This window comes from Phoca vitulina, unplaced genomic scaffold, assembly GCF_004348235.1.
Source record: "Phoca vitulina isolate PV1807 unplaced genomic scaffold, GSC_HSeal_1.0 scaffold30, whole genome shotgun sequence".
Taxonomy (NCBI): Eukaryota; Metazoa; Chordata; class Mammalia; order Carnivora; family Phocidae; genus Phoca; species Phoca vitulina.
This window is the reverse complement of record NW_022589733.1, coordinates 13,166,856-13,192,387: the sequence shown is the minus strand read 5'-3', so window position 1 is coordinate 13,192,387 and position 25,532 is coordinate 13,166,856. Positions and strand designations below refer to the sequence as shown.

The 25,532-nt window shown below is 36.0% G+C and overlaps 1 protein-coding gene across 8 annotated transcripts in view; it reads left to right on the top strand.

Annotated features, from left to right (window-relative positions):
• The window catches only part of CDH8 (cadherin 8), a 363,546-nt gene extending 344,144 nt beyond the window's left edge, over positions 1 to 19,402 (top strand). For 7 of the 8 annotated variants that reach the window (XM_032424146.1, XM_032424145.1, XM_032424144.1 and 4 more), the window contains 2 exons: positions 11,255 to 11,506; positions 12,880 to 13,683. In XM_032424146.1, the coding sequence (XP_032280037.1) occupies positions 11,255 to 11,506; positions 12,880 to 13,373 (746 nt within the window). In that variant the 3' untranslated portion in view covers positions 13,374 to 13,683. Of the gene's footprint in view, positions 1 to 11,254; positions 11,507 to 12,879 lie in introns of all 8 variants that reach the window. The other variant, XM_032424152.1, reaches the window with a different exon arrangement.
• The last annotated feature ends 6,130 nt before the right edge of the window (positions 19,403 to 25,532 follow it).

The window sequence follows — 25,532 nt, the reverse complement described above, 5'->3', positions numbered from 1 at the left end:
TGCTATGCTGTGCTGCGCTATGGTAGGTGGACTCTCAGGATATGGGATTTACATCTCTAGAGTATTGTATTGAATACCTTTTGATCCTTCTAAAATACTAAATTCTCATCTGCCAGTGGCATCGACCATTTAGTTTTTCCTTGTCTCTGATAAAGGTGTCATGGAATGGAAAAACCTCTCTCCACACACTTTTTCTTTTTTATCTTATCCTTGAGCTTTAATATCACCTTCTTAGAGCTCATTTCCCTTGTTTTCCAAGGTGACTTTTGTGAAGATGACAGAGTATACAATATGCCTTGGATTTGATTGTAATTCTTAGCTGCCAGCTGAGAAACCTTGAGCAAGTCACTTTATCTTTCAAAAACCCTGTTCCTCATATGTAAAATGGGAATAAGTATGTCCTTCCCTGACTCCGTAAATCAGATTTACTAATTATATTAGTTTATTAGGGCTGCCGTAACAAATTACCACAAACTGGGGGCTTAAAACAACCAGAGATATATTCTCTCATAGTTCTGGAGGCCAGAAATCCAAAATCAATGTGCTGACAAGGCCCTACTCCCTCCAGAGACTCTAGAGAATTCCTTCTTTGGGTCTTCCAGCTTCTTTGTTGGCTGTACACATTCTATTGCTTGTGGTTACATCATACCAATGTCTGCCTCTCTGGTCACATTCCATCTTCCTTTACTCTATGTCAAATCTACCTCTGCTTCACTCTTATAAGGACACATGTTTTGAACTTAGTGCCCAGCAGGTCATCCCAGATGAAATCCTCGTCTCAAGATACTTCATTTAATTATGTCTGCAAAGACTCTTTTCCAAGTAAGGTAACATTCACATATTTCAAAAAGAAAAAGGACTTGGATCTGTCTTTTTGGAGGTCACCATTCAGACCACTATACTCAACACCATCTTCATATAATCTAAAAAAAATTTTCCTCTTATATTAATAATTAAAAAATAGTTCATGTAGCTTCCTAAAGAATTTTAGAAGATGCTTAAATTTTATAGGCTACTTGATGAGTCCTAAGCATAGCCCAGCCTCTGTATATTTCCTTTGCAAAATGGAAACCATGTAAACATTTATTGAACTGTAGTACTGCATGGTTATAGCAGAGTAAGTTTTTCTGTTAAAAAAGTGTTAATTCATTCTATGTGTACTTGCAAACTGTTGACTGAACATTGTTTGGTGTTAGTCTAGGAACTTCCAGAAGAATTCACAATGATTTGCAAAGTAAATCTTGGTTGGTATTTTATGGCTAGATATACTTTATTATTAAATATTAGGAAATTTGATAATGATTAACACTTGATAAACACTGATATTATGGACATCACGTGGTATTGTGGACAATCTAATGAGAAAAAAAAAAAGAAAAAAGTAACAAATGATCTAATTAGGTGGCTCAGAAGATCCAGTTGCTTGTTCCAGATTTAGTATGTTGGTACACTTTCAATGAATTATGTAGGAAGTTATAATGGTACTGGAGGAGACTGGCTTCACAGAGTCTTAGTTTTTATTAATTCATTGAAGCCTGATTGTTTCCAACAAGACTTAGTGTTTAGAGTAAAAATGTATACATGAAATATAGATGGTACGATCTTCACTCCATATTCCTAGATATTAAGTATTATAGACACATATATCTATATCTAATTTGCTGAAAGCCCATAGATATGGTATCTTTATTGCTTTGCTAGGTTTTTAGAAATAAACAGCAGATACAACACAATGATAAGAACTTAATTAAATCTCTTGTCCATACCTACTCAACAGAGTGCCCGTTCCCCTTTGTTTTTGACCTTCTTGCCATTTTCATTCCATTTTACTTAACCAAGAAAATTTGAAATAAATTTGCAAGTCAAATGCCAGGAAACATTTCTCAGAAAGACAAAATATCTACTGATCTTCTCTTCATCTATTCCTTTGGTCATAAATATTTGTCTGGTGAATGCCTTCATTAACTCCGGCTCCTTGTTGCTTTTGCTTGCATGTAAAAGGATAAACAAAAGCCATAGCTCCATGATTTCTAATAAATGGGAGCTAGGCAAAGTAAGATTTCTGCATCAGGGCAACAATAACAGATGAACTACAGTAAAAACAATAGAGAATTTAATTTGCCTGCTTTATTTTATCTGGAGGGAAGAAAAAGGACAATGTGGAAAGAACATGGGATATTTAAATAATAACAAGAATAATGACCTTTCTTTTTCTACTAAAAATACAGAGAAAATAAATGGAAGGAAAGATATTAGTTATGACTGTGGGAAAATTACACAAATAACGTTAAAGTATTATCCAGGTAGACACAGTCTATCTCTGTAGATAGACTTTGTGTTTTTCATGGAGTATGCATACAGAATTAATTAGGGACTACAATACTATTTTAGTCTGCTCAGGCTGCTATAACAAATACTGCAAACTGGTGGCTTGAACAACAGACATTTATTTCTCACAGTTCTGGGGGTTGGGAAGTCTAAGATCGAGGTATGTTTCATTCTGAAGCCTCTTCTCCTGACTGCTTGTAGGGGGCCACCATCTTGCTGTGTGCTCACATGACCTCCTCTTCGTGTACCCATAGGTGGAGAAAGAGAAGCTCTCTTGTGTCTCTTCTAATAAGGGCACTAATTCAAGGCCCCACCCTATGACCTCATTTAACCTTAATTACTTCCTTACAGGATCTATGTCCAGATATAGCCACACTGGGAGTTAGGGATTCAACATATCAATTGCAGGAGGGACAGGAGCACAAACATTCAGTCTGTAAGAATACTTACTGGTTTATTTACAAAAGGAAACTTTTCTTATAAGGGTATCAATGTTCTATGAAGGAAGGTCTTTTGATTGCCAACTCCAAATGATTCAAAGACTGAATATTAACAAAGAAGACATTCCTCCTAAACTAACTATAGGAGATACTAATTCAGACTATGCACCTCCCTCTGAATGTAAAACTAAGTCATCCAATTTCAGCTCAGTAAAAGGGAATCCTGGTGTGCACTTCTTTAACATGATGGTAGTTCATGTATTTTAGATATCTGAGATGGTACTTCAGATATTCTTTCCCTCAGTCTTCTCTGTTTGAATCTAAGCATTCTTAGTTTATTGCTCATGTTACACGATAAGAGGTATGCCCAGATTAAGTCTTAGAAACCATGAGTATTTCTCTTAAATGTCCACATAGACTCAGGCTATATATCCTCTCCAGCAGTCTAAAATTAAACCTTCTCATGGACTTATTCTGAATCATATATAATTCCATAATTCCCTAAGACGAAATAACATGAAAGGAAATAAATACGGGACCCACAAAATGTGGCTAATGATTACCTAGTCTTTCACTCACTTAAATATTTGCTGAGTACTCATTATGCATCTTAAATTGGTTATTTGTTACCCTTAAGTTCCTCAGTTTATTTCTGCATCCCCAGGGCCTATCACATCCCTATTAGTATACTATTTCTTTGTAATAAATGATTTGATGAAAATATAAAGTGTTTTTTTTTGTTGTTTTTTTTTTTTAATAAGATTGCATAACAAATCTATCTGGGAAAGTTGGGAACAGTTAGTAAAGGAAATTATCCACAAAAAGAAAAAAAAAAGGCATTTAAGCACAGACATAAAGAATGCATAAATATTTATTCAAATTAGAGCTAAGGGAGGGCAGAGAGATTATCAGGCAGAAGAAAGAGCAATTACAAAAGTGCTGAGGAGTGAAGATCCTTAACTCATAAAAGGCCAGGATGGCTAGAACATAGCGGATTGCTAGGACATGAAGCAGGAGAATGAGACAGAGGCTAGACCGTGCAAGTCACATGGGAAGAAAAATAATTTGTAACAAATTCTAAATGGACTTAGCAAGCTTCTAATGTATAGTGAGTTGATCACTTCCTTAAAACTGAAACATTCCAAATAAAAGTGGATAAAATAACCTGACCAGTGTTGTTATGAGGATCTTCGCTCAGTGTCAAGTCCTGTGCTGAAGGCTGGGAAAAGAGCCTGGACTAAGGCTAGTCTCCCTCAAGGGGGTTAGATTCTAGTGAGATAATACACACATTTTACTGAATATTATCTATTTTCTCTACAAGGTCAAAACCATTGCATAAAAATTCTAAGACTTTAATTTTAAGATGGCTGTTTTTGATACAGCCTCTAACTACTTCCAGTAAAGCTCTAACAAGTAAATCTGGAGGGAAAAAATGGCAACAACTAAACATATAAGTGAATATATTGATTTATAATGAATCTGTTATTAGAATCTGAAGGGAATTTCATACATAATCGTATAAGGTAATACACTGTTTGAAATAAAGCAAGCCTATACATCTGGTCCCTACTTTACTATTTATTTGGTGTAGACCTTGTATTACTCAGTCAAGGAGTAAGGAACCCAATGATACCACTGTTTTGGGAATACTGTCATTTGAAGTATGCTTGGTGCTGCTGGTCCACTTTCCCTCCCCACCAGGATCTTGATTCCTCAACAGTCAGTCATAAGCAGACATAAATGGGTTTGGAGTATGAAGCAAGATTCTGGACACACAGGACTTCATCTTCCTTGGTGTAAAGCTGATAAGCAAAACATTCCAGGAGGATGAGAAAATGGGAAAATCCCTAACTGGAGGAAATATAGGGAGTACAGATATTTGACTATTTCACCTACTGAGAATATCCAACAACCAGGTGATAAGGTTAAGATACCCAATCATCTCAATGCGGCAACAATACATGAGATGGGCAACAACTGGACATGGCTCTCCGCCTGGACATTGGCCCTCCCTCCAGAATGCCAAATGCTTTTGTTCCACCCTCTTCTTAAATAGATCTTGATAATACACCGTCTTCCATTTCTCAATCCTGTTTATACATACTTAATTTCAAGAAATTTAAATTAAAAAAATCATGACATACATGTCTATGGGCTTTCAGGGATCACTCTTTTTTTCCTCATAAATTTTCTGGTTTTAGAAAATGTTTTTTCTCCAGTAAATCATTATCAGGATATGCTCTTCTGTTGTTCAAAAGGAAAAAGTAAATGCAGTAAGGGCAAAAATCAGGAGCAGAAGCCATGAGGATAGAATAGGTTGCAATGCAGAGGCAAGATGACAGAAATTGGAAATGCATGAAAATATGAAGGACTGAAGATTTTTAAATAATACCATAATGTAACTGAATCCAGGTTTAGAGGTATTGAACAAGTGTCCTTTATATGACTGCCTTTTCCCTTCTCATCATTGGAAAGAAAAAAAAAAGAAAAAATCAAGGAGAAAAAAAGAGTGCAAGTAAACAGATGATAACAAAAAGTGCCTTCCAATAAACACCATCAGTCATCTTAATGTTGAGCGTCAAAAGCTGTTTTCTTTTTTAGTATCGAGAACAAAGTACAGGTGTCGCCATAATTTCTTATGCTCAGAATTGTGTTAGAGAGTCTAGTTAGTATAGTACATTAAGAAAAAAATTAATATAGGCATTTAAAACTGTAACTTTCCCTCTAAGCATTGCTTTAGCTGCATCCCTTGCATTTTGATTTGCTGTATTTTCATTTGCATTGTCTCACAATATTTCCTAATTTCCCTTTTGACCTCTTCTTTAACCCAATGGTTATTAAAGAAAGCATTGTTTAATTTCCACATATTTATGAGTTTCCCAAATTTCTATCTATTACTCACATTTAATTTAATTCCATTATGGTCAGAAAACATATTTTACATTATTATCCTTTTAAATTTACCGAAGTTTATTTTATGGTCTTGCATATTATCTACACTGCAGGATGTTCCATGTGTACTTAAGAAGGATATTATTCTGCTGTTGTTGGGTGCAGTGTTCTATAGAGATCTCTTAGATATAGTTGGTTTATACTGTCTCTCACGTCTTCTTTTTCCTCGTTTATTTCTGCCTAGTAGTTTTATCCATTACTGAAAGTGGGATACTGGAATATCCAACTATTACTTTTGAATTTCTAGATATTATATGTTCAAGAATATATTACATACTTGCTGTTTTATACAACTGTTTTTTAAAAGTTGTTTTAAAAAGAAAAAAAGGAGAAAAACTATGTATTCCATCTTTTATAATGACATAAGTACTTCTCCTGATGCTCTTTGTTTTTAATGTGGATTTGCATTATCATCTGGGATTATTAGCTTTCAGTCCAAAAAAGTTCCTTTAGTGTTTCTTATAAGGCATGTAAGGCTGATGACAAATTCCCTCAGCTTTTGTTTATTTTCAAAGTGCCTATGTCATATTCTTTTGTTTCTTTGTTTTGGAAAGAAAGCTTTGTTGAATATATGATCCTTGGTTGAAAGTGTTTGCTTTAAGTACTTTGAATATGTTTATCCTATGTCCCTCTGGCCTCCATTATTTCTATAAAACTTCAGTTGTTAATCTTATGGGGGGGGTCCCTTGCAAGTGATGAGTAAATTTGGCCTTGCTTTAAAGCCTTGTCTCTGTCTTTGGCTTTCAGTTTTTTTTTTTTTTTTTTTTTTTTTACTATAATACGTCCTTTGTGGATCTCTTTGTGTTTACCTTCTTCGAGTTTGTTGAGACTTCTGAATGTGTAAGCTAATGTTTTCAAAATTTTTGAAGTTGTCAGCTTTATTTTTTTCTTTTCCTTTCTTTCTCTCCTGATATTTTTCCTCCACATGTGTTGGCACACTTAATAGTGTCCCACATTTTTCTGAGGCTCTGTTCATTTTTCTTCATTCTTTTTTTTCTCTCCATTCTTCAGCCTGCGTATTTTCTATTCATCTATCTTCAAGTCCACGGATGCTTTCTTTTGCCAATTCAAATCTACTGTTTCTCCACTCTAATTAATATTTTATTTCAGTTATTGTACTTAACTCCAGAATTTCCACCGTGCTCTTTTTAAAAATAATTTTTATCCATTGATATTCTCTATTTGATGTGACATTATCACCATACCTTTCCGTTTTTTCTTTAATCGTGGTTTAGTTTAGTTTATTGAACCCATTTATAATGGCCCCTTAGAAGTCTGTTTACTCTGATATCTGGTTGCTTTCACCAATAGTTTCTTTTGCATGTTTTTTTTTTTTTTTTTTTTTTCTGGTGTATGGGTTTCCTGTTTCTTTTTATGTCTTGCAATCTTTTGTTGGAAACTGGACATTTTAGGTAATTTATTATAAAAAATCTGGTTATTGGCTCCCTACCCAGAGCTTGTGATTGCTCTTTGCTTGTTTATTTGTTTAATGACTGGCTGGACTGTTTTCATTAAGTCTATTTCCTCTCTGCAGTATTAAGCCACTGATATTTCACCTCAGGGGATCCCAGCCTTAGGTATGCACCAGTCACTCTAGAATGACAGTGGTTTTGGCAAGGTTCTCTTTGTCTCTTTCCCTGACCATGCCCCAATTGTTAAAGCTCCACTAATTGCCAGATGATTTCTATTTTCAATTTTGGGGCCAACCTTGCTCTACAATTAATCCAATCAAGCTTGGGCTCCTTCTAGAGTATTTCTCTGGGTGTTTCAGATTTGTTCTGCCCAGTCATGTTCCTCCCCCAATCTCTGTCTCCTCCCTCCCTCCTCTGCTTGCAAAACTGTAAGCCACTGACTCTAGAGCTGAGTTGGAAACTATGATGTTTTTCTCTGAGTGAAGCATCTGCTTTAGATGATGAGCGCTTGGTGCTGGGGGACGGTAGCCTCAAGTCTTTTTGGCTTGCCCCTCCCAACATGTAATCACTGCCTTATAGACCAGGGCAAGGGCTACTGAAGCCCTATATTCCCAGTGGAGCCCTGCCCAGGGAGAGCCTCTGTCACACAAGAATAGGCTGTGAGGAAGAGCCCTCTCTTGGCCGCACTCACCCAAAATTTAGTTTCAACAAAAGATAGCCAGGAGTAGGATGAAACTGCTATCACCTCCTATTTCCTGGTAAGACAGCCCTTTATCTGCTAGCTGAGGGGAGGGGAGCCCTGTGTTTTTGGCTGAACCAGTTTAGAGTAGAATTTCTATCTCACAGAACTGGGTTCTGCTTCACACACCATGATCTCACTATTCTTACCAACCTTTGGTAGATTCTCTTGGATAAATGGTTCTTCATTTGCTGCTTGCCTCCAGGACCATTTCTAGAGATGTTAAATGGTTTTCCTTGTGTAATTTTCACCATTTTCACTAAGGAACAGTTCTATGGAGCACCTTACATTGTCTTGCTGAAGTGGAACTCTGTGATGAGATATATTTTTGTAAGTAAAAAGAAAAGTTTAGAAGATTGTTAGAATTAAAATTAATGCACAAAACAATTACACTTTATACACTAGCAACAATGATTTGAAAGTGCACTTTTAAAAAGGTAATATAATCAAAGCAACAAAATATATACAGTACCAATGATAAATCTAACAAAAGATGTGAAATTCTCTTGTAGCTAAATTTAAAAATATAGGTTTTATTAACATATATTGAAGGAAATAAGGAAACTATAATCTTGAAATGGAATACTAAAGATCATAAAGATGCGAATTCTCTCAAAATTCACTTATATTTTAATATAATTTCTACTCAAGTTTTTAGAGGGATTGCCATAGAACTTGATAATCTCTATTCTCTATTTCTCAGAAATTAGCAAATGAAAAAGAATAGCCAAGATACAGAAGTGCATGATGGGGAAAATAACCTAATAAACGTCAAGTTTTATTATAAAGTTTCCATACATAAAAAAGCTTGGTATTGATGGAGGATTATAAAAAAAAGCTTTGGAACATAATAGAGAGCCCCTAAATGATGAGGATGCACAAAAATTTGACTTGTGAGACACTGAGTGTTGAAGAGCAGTGGGTAAGGGGTAAGTTCCTCAATAATAAACCTTAGGAAAATTACCAGGACAGAAAAAAACCCAATTCCTTATAATCACCTAAATGTGAAAGATAACATTATAAAAATATTTTATGTAATTCACAATTTTAAAAATAAGGTTAGAAACGCTAATCTAAAAGAGATTGAAAAAATTGACTATATTAAACAGCAACAAAAGTTTTAAAGAAACCAACCACAACTTTATAGAAGATGTGCAACACATAGAAAAAAAAGGTATTTCAAATACAGGAATTTGAACTGTGTTAAAAATGTTGATATTTGTTTTTTAAATGTATATGGCAATGACAGTTTCATTTGGCATAAAATAACTCAAGTAAGTCAATAATAAATATAAACGCGAATCAAAAATAGTAAAAAAAAAAAAAAAAAAGAAAAAAGAGGGGGGAGGAGGAAATGAGTAGGCAGATAGGGAACTGACTTGCCTGAATGTAGCAGGTAAAATTTGGCAAAAATGTCTCAGACTTCCTCTACTCAGTCAATAATTTTCTGTACATAGGAGAGTAACAACATATGCACATGCCAGGTATAGTAAAAAATATGAGTTTAGTGGTGGACCCACCAATGCTTTTCTAAGTACTAAAGAGAACAGCTTTCTTCGGCAATGAGCAACACTCCTGCTGCAGTTTCTAAATTATCATTATAGATTGTTTTAAAGAGAGAATATGCAAAAATAGTTTCCCATATAAATAATGTCAACCACAAAAAGACAAAAGCCTCATTGTAATTTTATTAACTGCATCTTGAGGAACAATTCCCATCTTCTGTTTTGAACTATAGTATATGAAATCATCTACAAATGTTCCTTGCACTAATTAACTGTACTCAAACTTGTCACACACTTTCTGAAAATAAAACATGGCTATATATTCTCTATCTGTTGTGAGATAATGTTCTCCTGTTTTTAGCATAGTGGTATTTCCTTCTAGGTCATGGATATAAAGATAACTGGATCATTTGGTACATCACTGCGTAACTCTATTAGAGACCTCTTTTCACTCTTCAAATTACTAAATAATGAGGCAAAACCAGAAGAAATTTAGAAAAAATAATGTTAACACTATCTAAGTGTTTTCCTCTTTGCTTACTAGCAAGGCATTATAGATCCACTTATATCTCAAACAAAAGTAAATATAATTTATACATCTATTTTGGGGAATGGCTATCATTTTTTTTTTTTTTGAAATTCTAATATAGCACTACATGGTACAGAAAATTTAACATGTTTATTTAATGTCACTTGAGTGGAATATCTGTTCATGTATTTGAGTGTGCTGGAAGCCAGAAGGACATTGATGACCAGGAATTGGACAACAATAGCTTGGAATCCCTGCTTAATAGGCAACAATGAGGTAGCCAGGTGTTTTAGGGTCTACAAACTTGCCAATATGTGAAAAAAAATCCTAACTGAAATAATCCTTTTGCCCAGATAACATTACACACATTAACCAATATTATATTTGCTTTTGTCTAGAATATCAGTAAGATATGTGTTCCCATTTTGAATGGATATGTCTTTCATTAATCAAAATGAGAAAATATTAATAATTAATATATACAGTATGACTATAGTTCATGAGCTAGGCATGAATGACCACAAAAATTTATTTTGGGGGTAAAACTGTGAGAACCATAGGGCTAGCATGCATCCAATCACTCCTCACTGACAAGTTTTACCTTGAACTGAAATGCGCCCTTCATTATTGCTTAAATGTCTTAAAGTATTGCTCTAGATAACCAATACATCTTTCCATATTAATTAATAACATGCAAAATATAACATCTACTTCTGTAACTTCTCATTTTATTCTTATTTGTGTAACCACTACAGGTCTTCTCTACAGAGTTTTAATATATGTGGCATATCTCCTCCAATTGGCAGTAAATGGGACTTTTGTTCTATCTTAGTTTAAGCGTGCAAGGGCATGAATGACTCTTTGTAGGTACCTGTGGGAATCAACAAAGTGCATTGTTTTGTACGCCATATTGTCATATAGTCTATCTTTTAATACAGAGCTTCCTCAACATGCCTCTCAAATGTGGTGAAATTCTGTCCAGCCAATTTTGCATTGTCAGGATAAATGAGAGAAAATTAAACTTATGTATGGAGATATGGGTTGATTTGTGTCTTCTGAAAGGACACTTGAAAAATATTTTTATAAAAGAAATCTTTTGCATTTATAAAGTGATGGTAAAATGTCATTAGTCCATCGTGAAGCCCCATTTATTAAACCTGTTAGGGTGTGGATATTTTGGTCCATGCCTACTGGGGAAGTGGGGAGAGGGGAGGGGGAAAGAACCTGAGTGGTCCAGTGGAATTGGGTTATCTTGAGTTTTGCAGAGGACTTATGAACTAGAAAAACAAGTGTTGTTTGGGCAGCCATTTTGAAATGATGCAAACTATTATAATTTCCCCTTTTTCCAGATAATTCCCTCAGCATTTTGGCAAAGCATAATGGATTCAACCGCCAGAAGCAAGAAGTCTATCTTTTACCTATCATAATCAGTGATAGTGGGAATCCTCCTCTGAGCAGCACCAGCACCCTGACCATCCGTGTCTGTGGCTGCAGCAGTGATGGTGTTGTCCAGTCTTGTAATGTTGAAGCTTATGTCCTTCCGATTGGACTCAGTATGGGCGCCTTAATTGCCATATTAGCATGCATCATTTTGCTGCTAGGTACGTATTTCCTTCATAGCTTAATGGTCATCATTTTTCTGGTTCATAAATGACTGTAAATTAGGACAGCAAACCTGAGCCCCAGTCAGGTGTCAGCATTCTTTTGGGGAAAAGGAATTTCTTGCATTTCTGCAAGCTTTGAGATCACTAAGGAGGAGTGAAGGGAAAAAAGTGCTGTGATAGCCAACATCCAATTGGAGAGGACAATTCAGTGCCTTTTTCAATCCCACCACCAGTGAAAAGATAGAGTATAATGGTGGTGGAAGTGGGGATGGACCTTTATGTGGTTACAACAGCATGTATTCTATAAAAAGGCCTGTAGATCTGATATATATACCAATTTACTGCAATGGGAGGCTCCCTGTATCAAAATACTCTTTTTCCTAAATAATGTATAGATTGGGTTGCTAAGTCCATCCAAACACAAAGTTTGGTGAGATAAAAAGAAAACAAGCAAACAAAATTTTTTTTTTCAAAATTACACTGTGTTCCTCAGATATTTTCTTGATATCAACATCAAATTAAAATGAAGACTGCAAATTAAGGAAAGCTTTTTAGTAACTTTTCTATTAAAAATATCCAATTATAAAAATGAGATTAGAGAGTAGGAAGATACACAAGAGGAAAGTCATACCTTATCCTGTCTTTAAGTAAAGACCATGTCAGTTACTATCTTTCCAGTTGCATCTGTCCTGCTCACCCAGTGTCTGGATTAACATTATTTCTAGCCATGTTTTACCCCATGAACCCCATGAAGTTTGATTTGGCTAACCTGGCTTGTTTAGGTATGTATCCATTTCCCTTTGCCCACCCATAGGCTTACCTTCTGAGACAGAGGAGCCCCAGGTTTCCTACAAGACAACAAATTGTCCATGCCAATTTGACGTTCATCTTGATATATCACTTCATCTGTGAATGAACATTATTTGATTGGAGAGAGTCTTGAAGAGCTGATAAGACACAAAATATACTAGATATGATTAACTCTGCTTCTTTTCTTTATAGAAGAAGGGCATGGAATCAAAGGATTTTAAATGGCTTTTCCAAGAGCCACAGCAAGTTAGTTATTTTATCTGTTCTGTTTTCTATTTTGTGCCATTTATTCTAGAGCTTTTAACAGTATTACACGCAGCTTTCACCATGGATAGATGCAAACTTACTCTTTTATCCCAGCTTCATCACCACTGAGTACACAGAAGCAACCTGGAATAATATTCATTCAGAATTCAATCCCCACCCTTCAGAAAGGTGTTTAACTTAATTCCCACGTGAATGGTATCAAGGCAATGCCACTCTCTCTTAACATACATGATACAGTGCTTGTGAAATTATTTGCAAGTTAAGCTAATTGTTATTTCACACTTTTCCTACAGTCATCGTGGTGCTGTTTGTAACTCTGCGGCGACATAAAAACGAGCCATTAATTATTAAAGACGATGAAGATGTACGAGAAAACATCATCCGCTATGATGACGAAGGAGGAGGAGAGGAAGACACAGAGGCTTTTGATATTGCGACTTTACAAAACCCAGATGGAATTAATGGATTTTTACCCCGTAAGGATATTAAACCAGATTTGCAGTTTATGCCAAGGCAAGGGCTTGCTCCTGTTCCGAACGGGGTTGATGTTGATGAATTTATAAATGTGCGGCTACATGAGGCAGATAATGACCCCACTGCTCCGCCTTATGACTCCATTCAGATTTATGGCTATGAAGGCCGAGGGTCTGTGGCTGGCTCCCTCAGCTCCTTGGAGTCCACCACCTCAGACTCAGACCAGAATTTTGACTACCTCAGTGACTGGGGTCCCCGCTTTAAGAGACTGGGAGAACTCTACTCTGTTGGTGAAAGTGACAAAGAAACTTGACAGTGGATTATAAATTAATCAGTGGAACTGAGCATTCTGTAATATTCTAGGGTCACACCCCTTAGATACAACCAATGTGGCTATTTGTTTTAGAGGCAAGTTTAGCACCAATCATCTATAAACTCAACTACATTTCAATGTTGAACCAAAAATTAATAATAAAAATAAAAAGTATATGTTAGGAGGTTATAAATCTTGTGGAGTGTGAATTAAAGTATGTGGAGTGTCTAGAAGTCTTTGGATATTTGATATTTACCTAACCACCACAGACAAAGATTGGGATCCTGGCTAATCCTTAGAGAGATGGTTTAAAAAGAGGAAAAAATCAAAATTAAAAGGTGCTTTCTTAGAAAAATGGACCTGCAAGAAATGTGCTGCTGATATGTCTTCTGCAAGGATTTTTATAAATGCAAATGGTTTTTTCCCCTTCACCAATAAGGATCCCGCCACAAATGAAAAAGCAATACTTGGTCCGCTGTACATGATGACTTTTTGGAGTTTTGGGAGGCCTCCTAGATTATACGGTACGGTGACCACACATTGTACATAACTGTTGGCCCCACTCATCAGAGACTGAATAGCATCTTTAAATATTGTGTCGAGCCTTAAAATATTCACATGTTCCTAATCCATTCCAGGGTGGGGATTGCCAACTCAGTGGTGGAAGGAGAGAAATCCCATTCAAACAGGCTTGTTTTCTGGAAGCAGGATTACTCGTTCCCTCCACTTCATCTTCGTCCACAAGGACACAAAGATAAACTGTATCACACAGTGGACTACATAAGAGACAGATGGTTTTATTGCTAGCGCGTGAATTTATTTGTTTAATCCTCGAAATAAATATTTTATTGATGTCCATTAATGCTTTTATTTATTAAGGTTGGTAATCTATAGATTAAGGGACTATATGAAAAAAAAAAAAACCCTAAATTATATCCATTAATAATCCTTTAGATTGTTTTATATAAATATATATATATATATACAATGAATGTTTAATACATGTACATTTCGATGAGATGAGTATGGCAGGCAATATTATCAAAGGGGGAGCTAATAGTCTCTTTAGAGTAGAAAGTGTTATTGTGGCTGGTGATGGCAGGAGCAGCATTTTCCCAGAGAAACTTTTGGACTGTTTTCTATTTTGTTCATAATCCTAGTATTTGGTGTTTTTACTACAAGCACAAACATCTGAAAGTATACTGATTCATGTGAATATTTAAACTCTAGACTTTTAGATACCTACATAATGCCCTGCCCAATAAACACGCTTCAAGTTCCCCCCATTGTTTTAGAGCAGGAACTGGTTTGTACATAATTTTACTGCTTTTGTTTTATAGCACTTCTCTCCCTGATCTTCATGGTGATGCACAGAAAGTCTTAGACTCCAAAAAAGAACAGCACTAGAAGATGTGAGCATATTCAATTTGTAACACAATCCTGCCATTTAGAAGTAGAAAATGTATGATAAAAATCAAGTACTACATGCAGATCATTTTAATTTTCTACTTTGCTTTAATGCAATATTGTTTATTTACTTCATGTATTGTATTCAGAGAAACTCCTGTACTGTTTCCTACTTTGTGAAATATATTTTTATAAATACCTTTGTTGTCATCACTTTTTTTTTTTTCTAATCAGATGAAGATCTGTTAAGAGAGACACCAACTCTAATTAGAATTCTAGAATGTTCAACTAAATCGTCCCAAGATCACTTTGATTTGTAAGAGTCTTTATTATAAGGAATCAGAGAAGTGAAATGGCCTGGCAGTGATCACACAGCAAGCTACCAGCAGGGACATTAAAGGAACGTGGTGTATGGAAAGGCTAGTCCAGCTGTGTCGGTTGGGTCCTCCTGGCAGCAGAAGCTGAAACAGAGTTAAGATTAAAAGAAAAAAGAAGCAGGAATGAGCAGGGCAAGACTTCAGACAGGGATACAGGTCTAAAACTTGCAGAAGTAAAGTGATCAGTGAGTAGGATTTAGCAACAGAGGTCTACACTGCAAAACAGACCTGACCAACTTCCACCAAATGGGTTCTGAGTCAAAGACTGTCTGACGAGGGATCTCTCATTGGGGAACAAGTAGTTGGGGTCTAGTTCCCCTGCCATCTCAGTTCTTGGCTTGGGGTTGCCTGGGAGGAGCATGACTTTAGCTTGAATACCAAAGATGCCAACTCCTGAAGACTGCCTCCACTGTGGCAGAAACAAAATGTTTGAATATTAGAATCTGCAACTATCCAGGGACTTAGTTGAGTCACTGAGTTCCCACTGCCTGAGAACAGTTCATGTTTTATGCTTATCACTCTGGCTACTGGACACTTTTTCTTGAGGTCCTAGTGATAGTCTAAAGTGACTTCGGCTTGGCACAGTGTCTAAAACAAATACTTAGTGAATGTAGATTATTCATAGTAGTTGTGACAGTAACTAGTAGTAATATTCCAACTAAGGTGAAATCATTACCTTTTTACTTATCTCTTACTTACCAGATTCATTTCTAGTGTACTTCTCAGTGAAGAGCGCCATAGATTAGAGACCTACAGATACGTCTAACAGAAAAATTACACTCTTCTTCAGGAATATAAAATCTCTATCTTCAGTCTTGGCAATCAAAAGGATAATATTTATATGGTGATTTAGGCAACTCAAATACTAGTTGCCTAAATCTTACTTCAAAATTTACTTTGCTCAGGAAGGGAGAATGAAAGTGTTAATCTCTTGGCAATTTACTTTGCCACCACACTAGCATTTTGTGCTTTAAAAGTCCCTCTAAGGTTTTGTAATACGGAGTCAAGCAAATAACACCATGTTCAATGATACTTTTAGAGTACCCTGCATTAACATAAAGTTCTGAGGAACACACACACACACACACACACACACACTGACTTAAGCACTTTGTATTTTGTCAATAGAGTTGTTAGGACTTCCTCAACCTAGAGAGGGTGATGGGATTCCTAGCCTTTTTCAGGATTTGAGTACCTGATGCTCAGCTCTTCAAGTAAGACATTTTCTTAACTTTATCTAAGTGACTATTTTTGTCTCTGCATTGTTTTCGCTTGCAGCAATACTGACATATGTCTTACATATACATGTGTGGCTATTTTTCAAATAAAATGCTTATTCAGCCCACAGGCATTTTAATGTGACTGTAGGTCTTTATTGGGTCCTAACCATTAGTTGTTTTCCATTCTTGAAACTTATGCCTGTGTGAGGTTTCTCTGCCTAACGGAAGAGAACTGTTGAGTGGGAGCAAAGTGAGACAAAATTACCTCCCTCTGCCTACCTCACAACTCCAAGTTCATGTCTGGGGAACTGATGCATCCCTGGGTGACTGGACACCACATGGAATTAATTCAACCTCAACCCTGTCTACTATTTGAGCCAATCAAATTACAAAAATATCCATGTATGTATACTATAGAGTATTAAGAGGATACTCCTTACAAAAATCTTGCATGAGTACAGTTATTGTAAGATTAAGAATAGTTGATAACAGGATGATTAAAATAGTCTAGAAATTATACTCAAGTATTAACCTTGCTGCACAGAATTGTGATTTCTGAAATACAAACTTGACAATGAAAATGCTTTGGAAAAATGTGTAAGTATCTGTGTGTATATAAAATAAAAGAAAACTTAGATCCACTGGTATCACCAGTGATATCAGGATGCTTAGAAAGAGCCAAATGTGTTTTTTGGAGAGTTTCCTTAATCAGATGCTTAAAGTAAGAGAAGTCTCTGCATGAGATTTGGAAATCTCATAGGAGCAGCCAGATTCCACACTGAGACTCAACAGAGTTCTGGGCTGCGCTGTGGTTTGGAGACGGAAAAGCGGGTCCTGGGAGCTAAGTAGCCAATTACTCTTTATAGCCACATAAGGACTGGAGGCAAGTAGGCCCTTCCAACAAGTTGTATTATGCGATCACTAGCTTTGCAGGGAATCTCACGAATGTATAACCTTCTGATTGCCTTTTTGATTGAAAGTTCCATCTGAGATCAGGACAATGCAACTAGTAATAAGATTTCAAAAAATCCCATCACTGGCACTGTTGGAAAGGCTGAGCATGACTGAAATCCCATCATTGTCAGTCAAAAAGATAAGGTAACAGTGGGCATCACTACAAAAGCTATATAAATGCACAATTTAAACATGAATATCAAGGTGGAAAAAGAATATATGTTTATATTTCTATTTACATACACATATATACCTAATAAAGTTATCAGGGTTAATTTTATATTTGTCATTTTTCATCCCACAATCCCACACTACCAAAATCCTGGAAGGGCGGCTCCTTGTTTTTCTGAATCTAACCTTCAATTGGAAAGAAATTGGATTGAAGGTAAACAGTTTTACACGCAGGTTTTTATTTGAGAACAAAATAACAGCTCATAATACCTGGGATTAGAATGAAATGCATCACATTGTGAAGCTAGACTGAGATGTTTTTGTATTATTGTGTTTTTGTGGAGAAAATAATTGTAGAATGTGTTTTGAAGGTAATAGTTTTCAACATATTTTTATTTTCCTCAATTCCAGTACTGTCTTATTTGCTAGACAAAGTTTCTTTGCAGAGTGACTCAGTTGGCCAAACAGTGTACACCTATTGTTGTCACGGTGGTTATTGCTCATTTGATGATTGTGGAAGACAGAAATTCCATCATTAAAGTAGATGTTTATTTTTACTGTTTTCTTCTTAGTAAATACACATTTATGTATTACATGGTATACTATTTTTTTTGCTTGTTTTTGTTTACATGATACACTCTTTATATTAAAGATATTCTAGTCCTAGTATTTCTGACCCAATCCTAGTACTAAGGGGGCCATGCAATTTAAAATCCCCCTGATTTGATGGACTGTCTTCAAAAAAAGAATTGTGTCCCCCACATGTACTGAGCATCAACCATCTTAGGAAATAAGATTAAAGGAGACGGCATCTCCAAACTTATTCTTTTATTTATAAAGTGGGAGCTAACGAATACCATCTAACCTAACTGTTGAAACATTCTTTCTCTATGGTCTTGTCAATAGTATTTTGAGTCTAGGTTTATACTTAGGTTGGTCTGACATTAAAGCCCATAATTTTCAACTAAACAACATTCTTTATAATTATAATGTAAAGCTTGTAATGATAAGAAACAGAAACCAAGTTATGTACACAATTATGGAAGAACTGAGGAAAAAGTAAGTGACTCTAAGTGGGGACACTCAAGAAGTCTTCACAGAGTTTTCAAAAAAGATGGGACTGAAGAATCGGTCGAACAGAAATCACAGCTTTTCAAATATCCAAAACTCAGAGGGAAAAATTATAAAAAGATGACATTACAGATTTTGGACCTTCAGAATGGTCCTCATAGGACACTCTAGGTTTACCTAAACTGTAGTGTTTTGTGGATGAGAAAAACGAGTCTCAGAGATGTCTTAAGGAATTTTTCAGGGTTAAATTACTCATCGAAGAAGTAAGAGAGACAGGAATTGAACCCTGGTCTTCTAGTTCATTACCAAGATCATGAGGTTGTGTTTTTGTATATATGTACCACCCTCTCCACTTTATTTACATAAGCTTCTTCTAGGTCACAAGGCTAATAGACATTTTCTGAAAAATCAGTGTCTGGAGCACTCTTCTTCCAGTTTGAGTTACCTGCCATCATCTGACACACATCCTGAGTGTTAGTATTATCTCTTGCAGGTACCTTTATTAGTAGGTAATAGTTATCTCTAACCACAAATGATAGAAGGAGAGTTGTTAGAAGGAATACCACAGGATGATGTCTGAGGAGAAAAACTGTAGAAAACAAAGCCTTCAATGAACCTCGAGAGCAGATAACAAAAGAAAATGAGAGATCACTGAAGGTAAATTTTAATTCCTTCGGATCTCCTCTGTACATGCAAAGATATCCAGGGCCATCTTATGAGTCTTCATAAATATGAGCCAGATTTTAACAATTATATTCTAATTGAACACAAGAATTTAGGAGTCATTGGGATCATTCTCTCTTCCTAATATATGCATTCCTAACTACAACTTCACCTAATTTTCTTTCTTTTTTTAAAATTTTTTAAGACTTTATTTGTCAGAGAGAGAGAGAAGAGAGAGAGAGCGTAAGCACAAGCAGGGGGAGTTGCAGGCAGAGGGAGAGGGAGAAGCAGTCCTGATGCAGGACTCGATCCCAGGACCCTGGGATCATGACCTGAGCCGAAGGCAGACGCTTAACCGACTGAGCCACCCAGGTGTCCCCACCTAATTTTTTTTTCTTAATTCAACCTCTGAATTTTGACAACAATTCTGTATTTGTGAAGTCTAATTGTTGCACAAGTGAATGGATTATTTGGCTCAAGGAAAGAGCTATAAATAACCATACTGCAAATAAACTAAAAAAAAAAAACTTTCTAAATTTATTTTCTACAAAGTCTGTGGTATGATAGTGAAACAACTGTCTTGCCTTTCTAAGACACAGAGTCTAACTGGATACATTATAGAAGCAAATAAATGATAAAACATTAGATTTGTGTCTGCTACAGAAAAGATGAACAGATAGTTTTATGAAAGGACAAAGAAATCATATTTAACCCTGCCAATGCACAGTATCCTACAAGAGACTATGTTACAGTGAATCTTAGAGAGAGCGTATCAATAGAGTAGGAGTATCAATAAGTAATGCCAAGCTAGGATCCTGGCACTTGACAATGAATTATGCTGCTGGGCTAGGATATCGCTCAGTGGACTTTACTGTTAGTGCTTTTTACCATATGAATTCTCCATGTGACAAAACTTCCAATACCCTTACTTATTTCACAAATACTTGGTTAGGATTTCTCACAAATCTGGGTGCTGGGAAAAAGCAGTCAACAGGACAGGGAGGTCTGTGTCTTCAAAGGCCTGGTGGTACAGGAGAAATATAGATGAGTAGAAATAAGAAAAAAAAGAGAAGATGATATGATAAAACACAAAATGGATGGGAAATTAAATATTTTACATAGAGTGGACAGGGTGATACTCCCATTTGTCATGTGAAGTTGCCATGATAAGAGAAACCCATAGCAAGAGTCTTGGAAAAGTTTGTGTTCATTGTTGTGCTGAACTAAACCAATGGACATATACAAGAAATGAAAATGAGGCACAGATCATATTGGATGAGGGTGGAAGTGGCATAATATGATGTGGAGAGGTAGTCAGAGACCATGTCATACTAGGCCTTGTCACTCAGGGCAAGAAGCTCAGATTTACTTCATGTCAGAGAGGAGGTTACTGAAGGGATCTAAAAGCAAAGGGATGACATAATCTGGCCTATATATTTAAAAAGATCACTCTGGGTCTCAAATGGAAATGGATTATAGGATACAAGGATGAAAGCAGAAACCTAGATAGGAGATTGCTGCAGTAGCCCAAGCAAGAGGTTATTTTGGTTTTGACTACTAACGTGGTATTAGAAATGGAAGAAACTGAATCCAGATATACTTTGGATAAAACTGGCAGTACTGGGAACTGCACTGGATGTACAAGATGAAGGAAAGATGGATTTAAGGGTGACCTTAAGTTGTTCAAGTTTTTGACTTGAACAACTACGTAAATAGTGGGGCCATTTATAGGGATTGGGGTGATTGGGAGAGGGTCTAGTTATCAAAAACAGACATCCTCATTCCTCTAATGATCTACAATAGAAGGGATAACAGTAACTAGAGTCACTTAGGGGCCCCTGGGTGGCTCAGTCAGTTAAGCGTCTAATTTTGGCTCAGGTCATGATCCCAGAGTCCTGGGATCCAGCCCCGCATCAGGCTCCCTGCTCAGTGGGGAGTCTGCTTCTCCCTCTCCCTCTGCACCTCCCCCTTGCTCGTGCACACGTGTGTGTGTGCACGCATGCTCTCTCTAAAACAAACAAACTAGAGTCACTTTGGTGACTCTATGGTGGGGTGCCTGGGTGGCTCAGTCAGTTAAGCATCTGCCTTCAGCTCAGGTCATGATCCTGGGGTCCTGGGATTGAGCCCCACATTGGGCTCCCTGCTTAGCGGGGAGACTGCTTCTCCCTCTCCCTCTGCCCCTTCTCCCCCTCCTGCACTTGTGCTCTCTCTCTCGCTCTCTCTCTCGATCTTTCTCTCAAATAAATAAATAAAATCTTAAAAAAAAAAAAAAATTCCTAGATGGCACGTATAAAGGACTTCAAGACAATGTTGCTACATTTTGATTCTTCTATATATCAATACCTGAATCAATACAAGTCACAAGTGACATAATTAGTCTCAGGCAGAAAAAGTCCAGCCAGACTATTTTTTTAGCTTTCTAGAAATGGGAAAAATAAAAAGGCTCCATATTAGTGAGTTCATTCTTGGCTGGTGTAAGATGGATTCACTTATGTTTCTTAATGGAAATGAGGAGTGATAGCCTGAAATATTTATCTACAATTATCTTAAAGTGGGGGAAATGCATATGTAACTGTATATAAACATAATATGTTATCTAGAAAGCATTCCTGAGCTATATCCTTTCTTTCTGGGCTGAATACTAATTCTCAAGGGAAGAAGTGGTTTGGTCTTTGGTGGTTTAGTTATGATAAAATATATATATCAGGAAAAAAACACATTCAAGTCTTATTGTATTTATTGACACTTACTGATGAAGTTCATCTGATTGTCTGGAAGTTGAGATTGGCATTTAGTAGATGCTGGGTGCATAGAATTGAAGTGGTATCATTCTGGAGGGAATATACAAAATAAGTGTAAGAAATTTTTATATAAAAAACAAATTTAAAAGGATGCACCTTCTTTGTTATGTCATTATGTTATAAGCCCTATACTAGATATCATGGGTGTTGGTCAAAGATGATAAGATTCAATCCCTCTCCTTCGGGATTTCCAGTCTTCTCTGGTAGCATGACACATTTTTTTTTTTTTTTAAATCATAGCATTGTTTTGATATATATGTTCTTCACTTTCAAATTGTTATAAGAATATAGAGCCAAAAATAATTCTTTGTGACTTCAGGAAAAGGTACAAAAATATTTATTGAACTACGCCAAACAGGAAAAGTTATTTGGGTTGGTTACTATGGTTAGAACTGGGACAAACAGGCAAAGATAATATCACAAGTGAAAAGCAAGAGCCTAGAGAAGACAGAGTGCATCTTAAAACTTGGCAGAGATAAATCAAGAACTGAAAATTACAGATGTATTTTCCCTATAGAAATATCAGTGGAATCTAATAGTATATTAATAAGTAATGCCCCTTACTTTAACATGGTTCATCCTAAGAATATAATTTAGTATTATCTGACTATCAAAAACAAAACTATCCCTGAATATTTCAATAGATGCATTAAAAAAAGTCTGAGACAGTTCATAACCTTCTTAATATTTATAAAAACCCCAAAAACAGACAACTATGTAATAAGCACAGATAGGAACTTCCTTGAGTTGATGAACGATAATCTACCCAAATTCAATAGCAACTGAAATAGTTAATAGAGAATTTAGAAGGTATATTCCCTTAATGTGGAGATAAGAAAAGAATGGCTATCCTCACTGCTTTGGTTCAGTATAATACTGGAAGGCTTGGCTACCACCATGGCATAAGGAAAAGCAAAAATAGAAACAAAAATTTAAGATTTATGGGGGAAAAAATGTGTCAATATTTGCAGATGGTATTGCCATAAACATAGAAAAGCTATCAGAATAAACTATTAATACTAACCAGAGAGTTTATCAGTATAACTAAATCTAAAATAGAAGAATTTAAAATGTTAAAATGTCAATTATTCCAGAAATTAATCTAAAACTGCTATTCCATTACAATCAAAATTAAAGCAGAATTTTGTGATCAATTCAAAATTTTTTTCAAATTCAATTTTAGTATTTACTGAGCTCCATTCTTTAATATAAAATAATTGAGATAAGGCTAGTGTATTCCTCACACTACCAGATAAGAAGGACTTGCTACCAACCTGAAAAATAAAACAAGAAAACAAAAATAGGGCGCCTGGGTGGCTCAGTCAGTTAAGCGTCTGCCTTCGGCTCAGGTCATGATCCCAGGGTCCTGGGATCGAGCCCCACATTGGGCTCCCTGCTCTGCGGGAAGCCTGCTTCTCCCTCTCCCACTCCCCCTGCTTGTGTTCCCTCTCTCGCTGTGTCTCTCTCTGTCAAATAAATAAAATCTTTAAAAAAAAAGAAAACAAAAATAAAAAGCAATAAAAAAAAATAAGCTATGGCATTCCCGTTGCAAGCCCAGAAGCACATTTAAGTACAGTAGCCAATAATCAAACTTAGCATGACAAAAAATACAAATGTAGAAACAGTAAGCTTATTACTATAGTAAACTATTACTATAAATTCATAAGGTCTAAAAAGGTGGAGACAGCTAAATGTTGGTGGAAATATTAGAAGTGAGAAGCTTCATATACTGCATCTATTTTGTGATCCAGCACTGACATACCACAGTTAAGTCAATATGTCCAACGTTATTTGTGCTGGAAACATTATATTCATCTATACAAGGAGAATAAATATTAATTATGACTATTTAATAAAAACCAAGGGCTACTATGGGGCATTTAGAAGTAATAAAATAAATGCACATAAGCCAACATCTATTTTGGAAAACAATGTCAAGTGAAAAGACAAAATACAGAATGAATCTTATGGCAGAATAACATCCGTATTAACTGGAAACACAGCCACACAAATACACATTTCACAAAGAATATTTATTATTGCATTATGTGAGGAGAAAGAATGGCTCAGCTACTTTCACTTGAGGTTCATATAAGTAAAGGAATACATAAATAAAAACAGAACTTAAACAAGTAATGTAAATGTGTTTAGGGAAAACAAACAATGTATATCTGGGACTCAGTATCAGGTGGAGGACAGGAAGCATTAGAAATAGGATGAGTAGTGGTCTGGTTAGGAAACTTCATGCATGTTAAGGAGTCCAGACATACATGGAAGCTCTCACCTATGCAGTTCATTGTATAGAACAGGAACTCATATCATTTTAATAAGTATTCTAAAAGTCAGATTTTCAAATATATTTCACATTTATTGAAATGCCCAGACTATCCATTCCCCTCTTAGGGGTCACAATCCACATTCACAAACTAAAGACTCTTAGAAATCCTACTGCAATGACAACTTCTTAATTTGTTTATCCTAGGATTTCTCAAATGTAATTATGTTTTTGTTTTGTTTTGATTTACTCGAACACCAACTTCATCTTTGCAGATACATCTATGTGGTAAAACAGAATATGAGCATATCTATTGCAATCAACAGACAAACAGGATTTTTTTTTTTTTTTTTTAAAGATTTTATTTATTTATTTGAGAGAGAGAATGAGAGAGAGAGCACATGAGAGGGGGGAGGGTCAGAGGGAGAAGCAGACTCCCTGCCGAGCAGGGAGCCCGACGTGGGACTCGATCCAGGGACTCCAGGATCATGACCTGAGCCGAAGGCAGTCGCTTAACCAACTGAGCCACCCAGGCGCCCCCAAACAGGATTTTTAAGAAGTGAAAGGATATGGTCAAATCTAATTTAATCCCTTTCCTCTTGATGGAGACATATTAAGACTACCATCTTCTATTTATTGAACATCTACACTGCACACAGCTCTGTGATAAGTGTGATTAGAATAAATCATAGACCTTATTCACACAGAGCTAATTGAAGAGAGAAACTTAACACATGGAGATAATTAGGTGATGTGACCTACTGTATAGGACAGTACCTAAGGAAGTGATAAAATGTGGGGAAGCTGTCAAGTCAATTGACATTCAGGAAGAAAAAGTGCCTGAAGTTCATAATGGCTAGAGAAAACCATGTGCAAGAAGTAAACTTGTTTGTTAGGCTTCCTTCCCTATTTAGGAGAGAGGGATCGTAAATCAATTACCTTCCATATGGGTTACTGCAATAGTCTACTGGATAGTGTCTTGATCTCTAATCTTTTCTCCCCTCAATCTTTAAAAATTTCTATTATCAAATAAACTTCCCAAAATATCACATTTAACTACCCTTTTATCTGCTACTAACTTAAATCGCTCCCTAACCATTCTTTTTTTTTCTTTTAATATTTTTTTGGGGTGGGGTCAATACATATTTGCAGAGCTTATTCCACACCACGTCCTGGTAGAACAGAGTCCCTGAAAAAAGAAACTTCCAGGCTGATGGAGA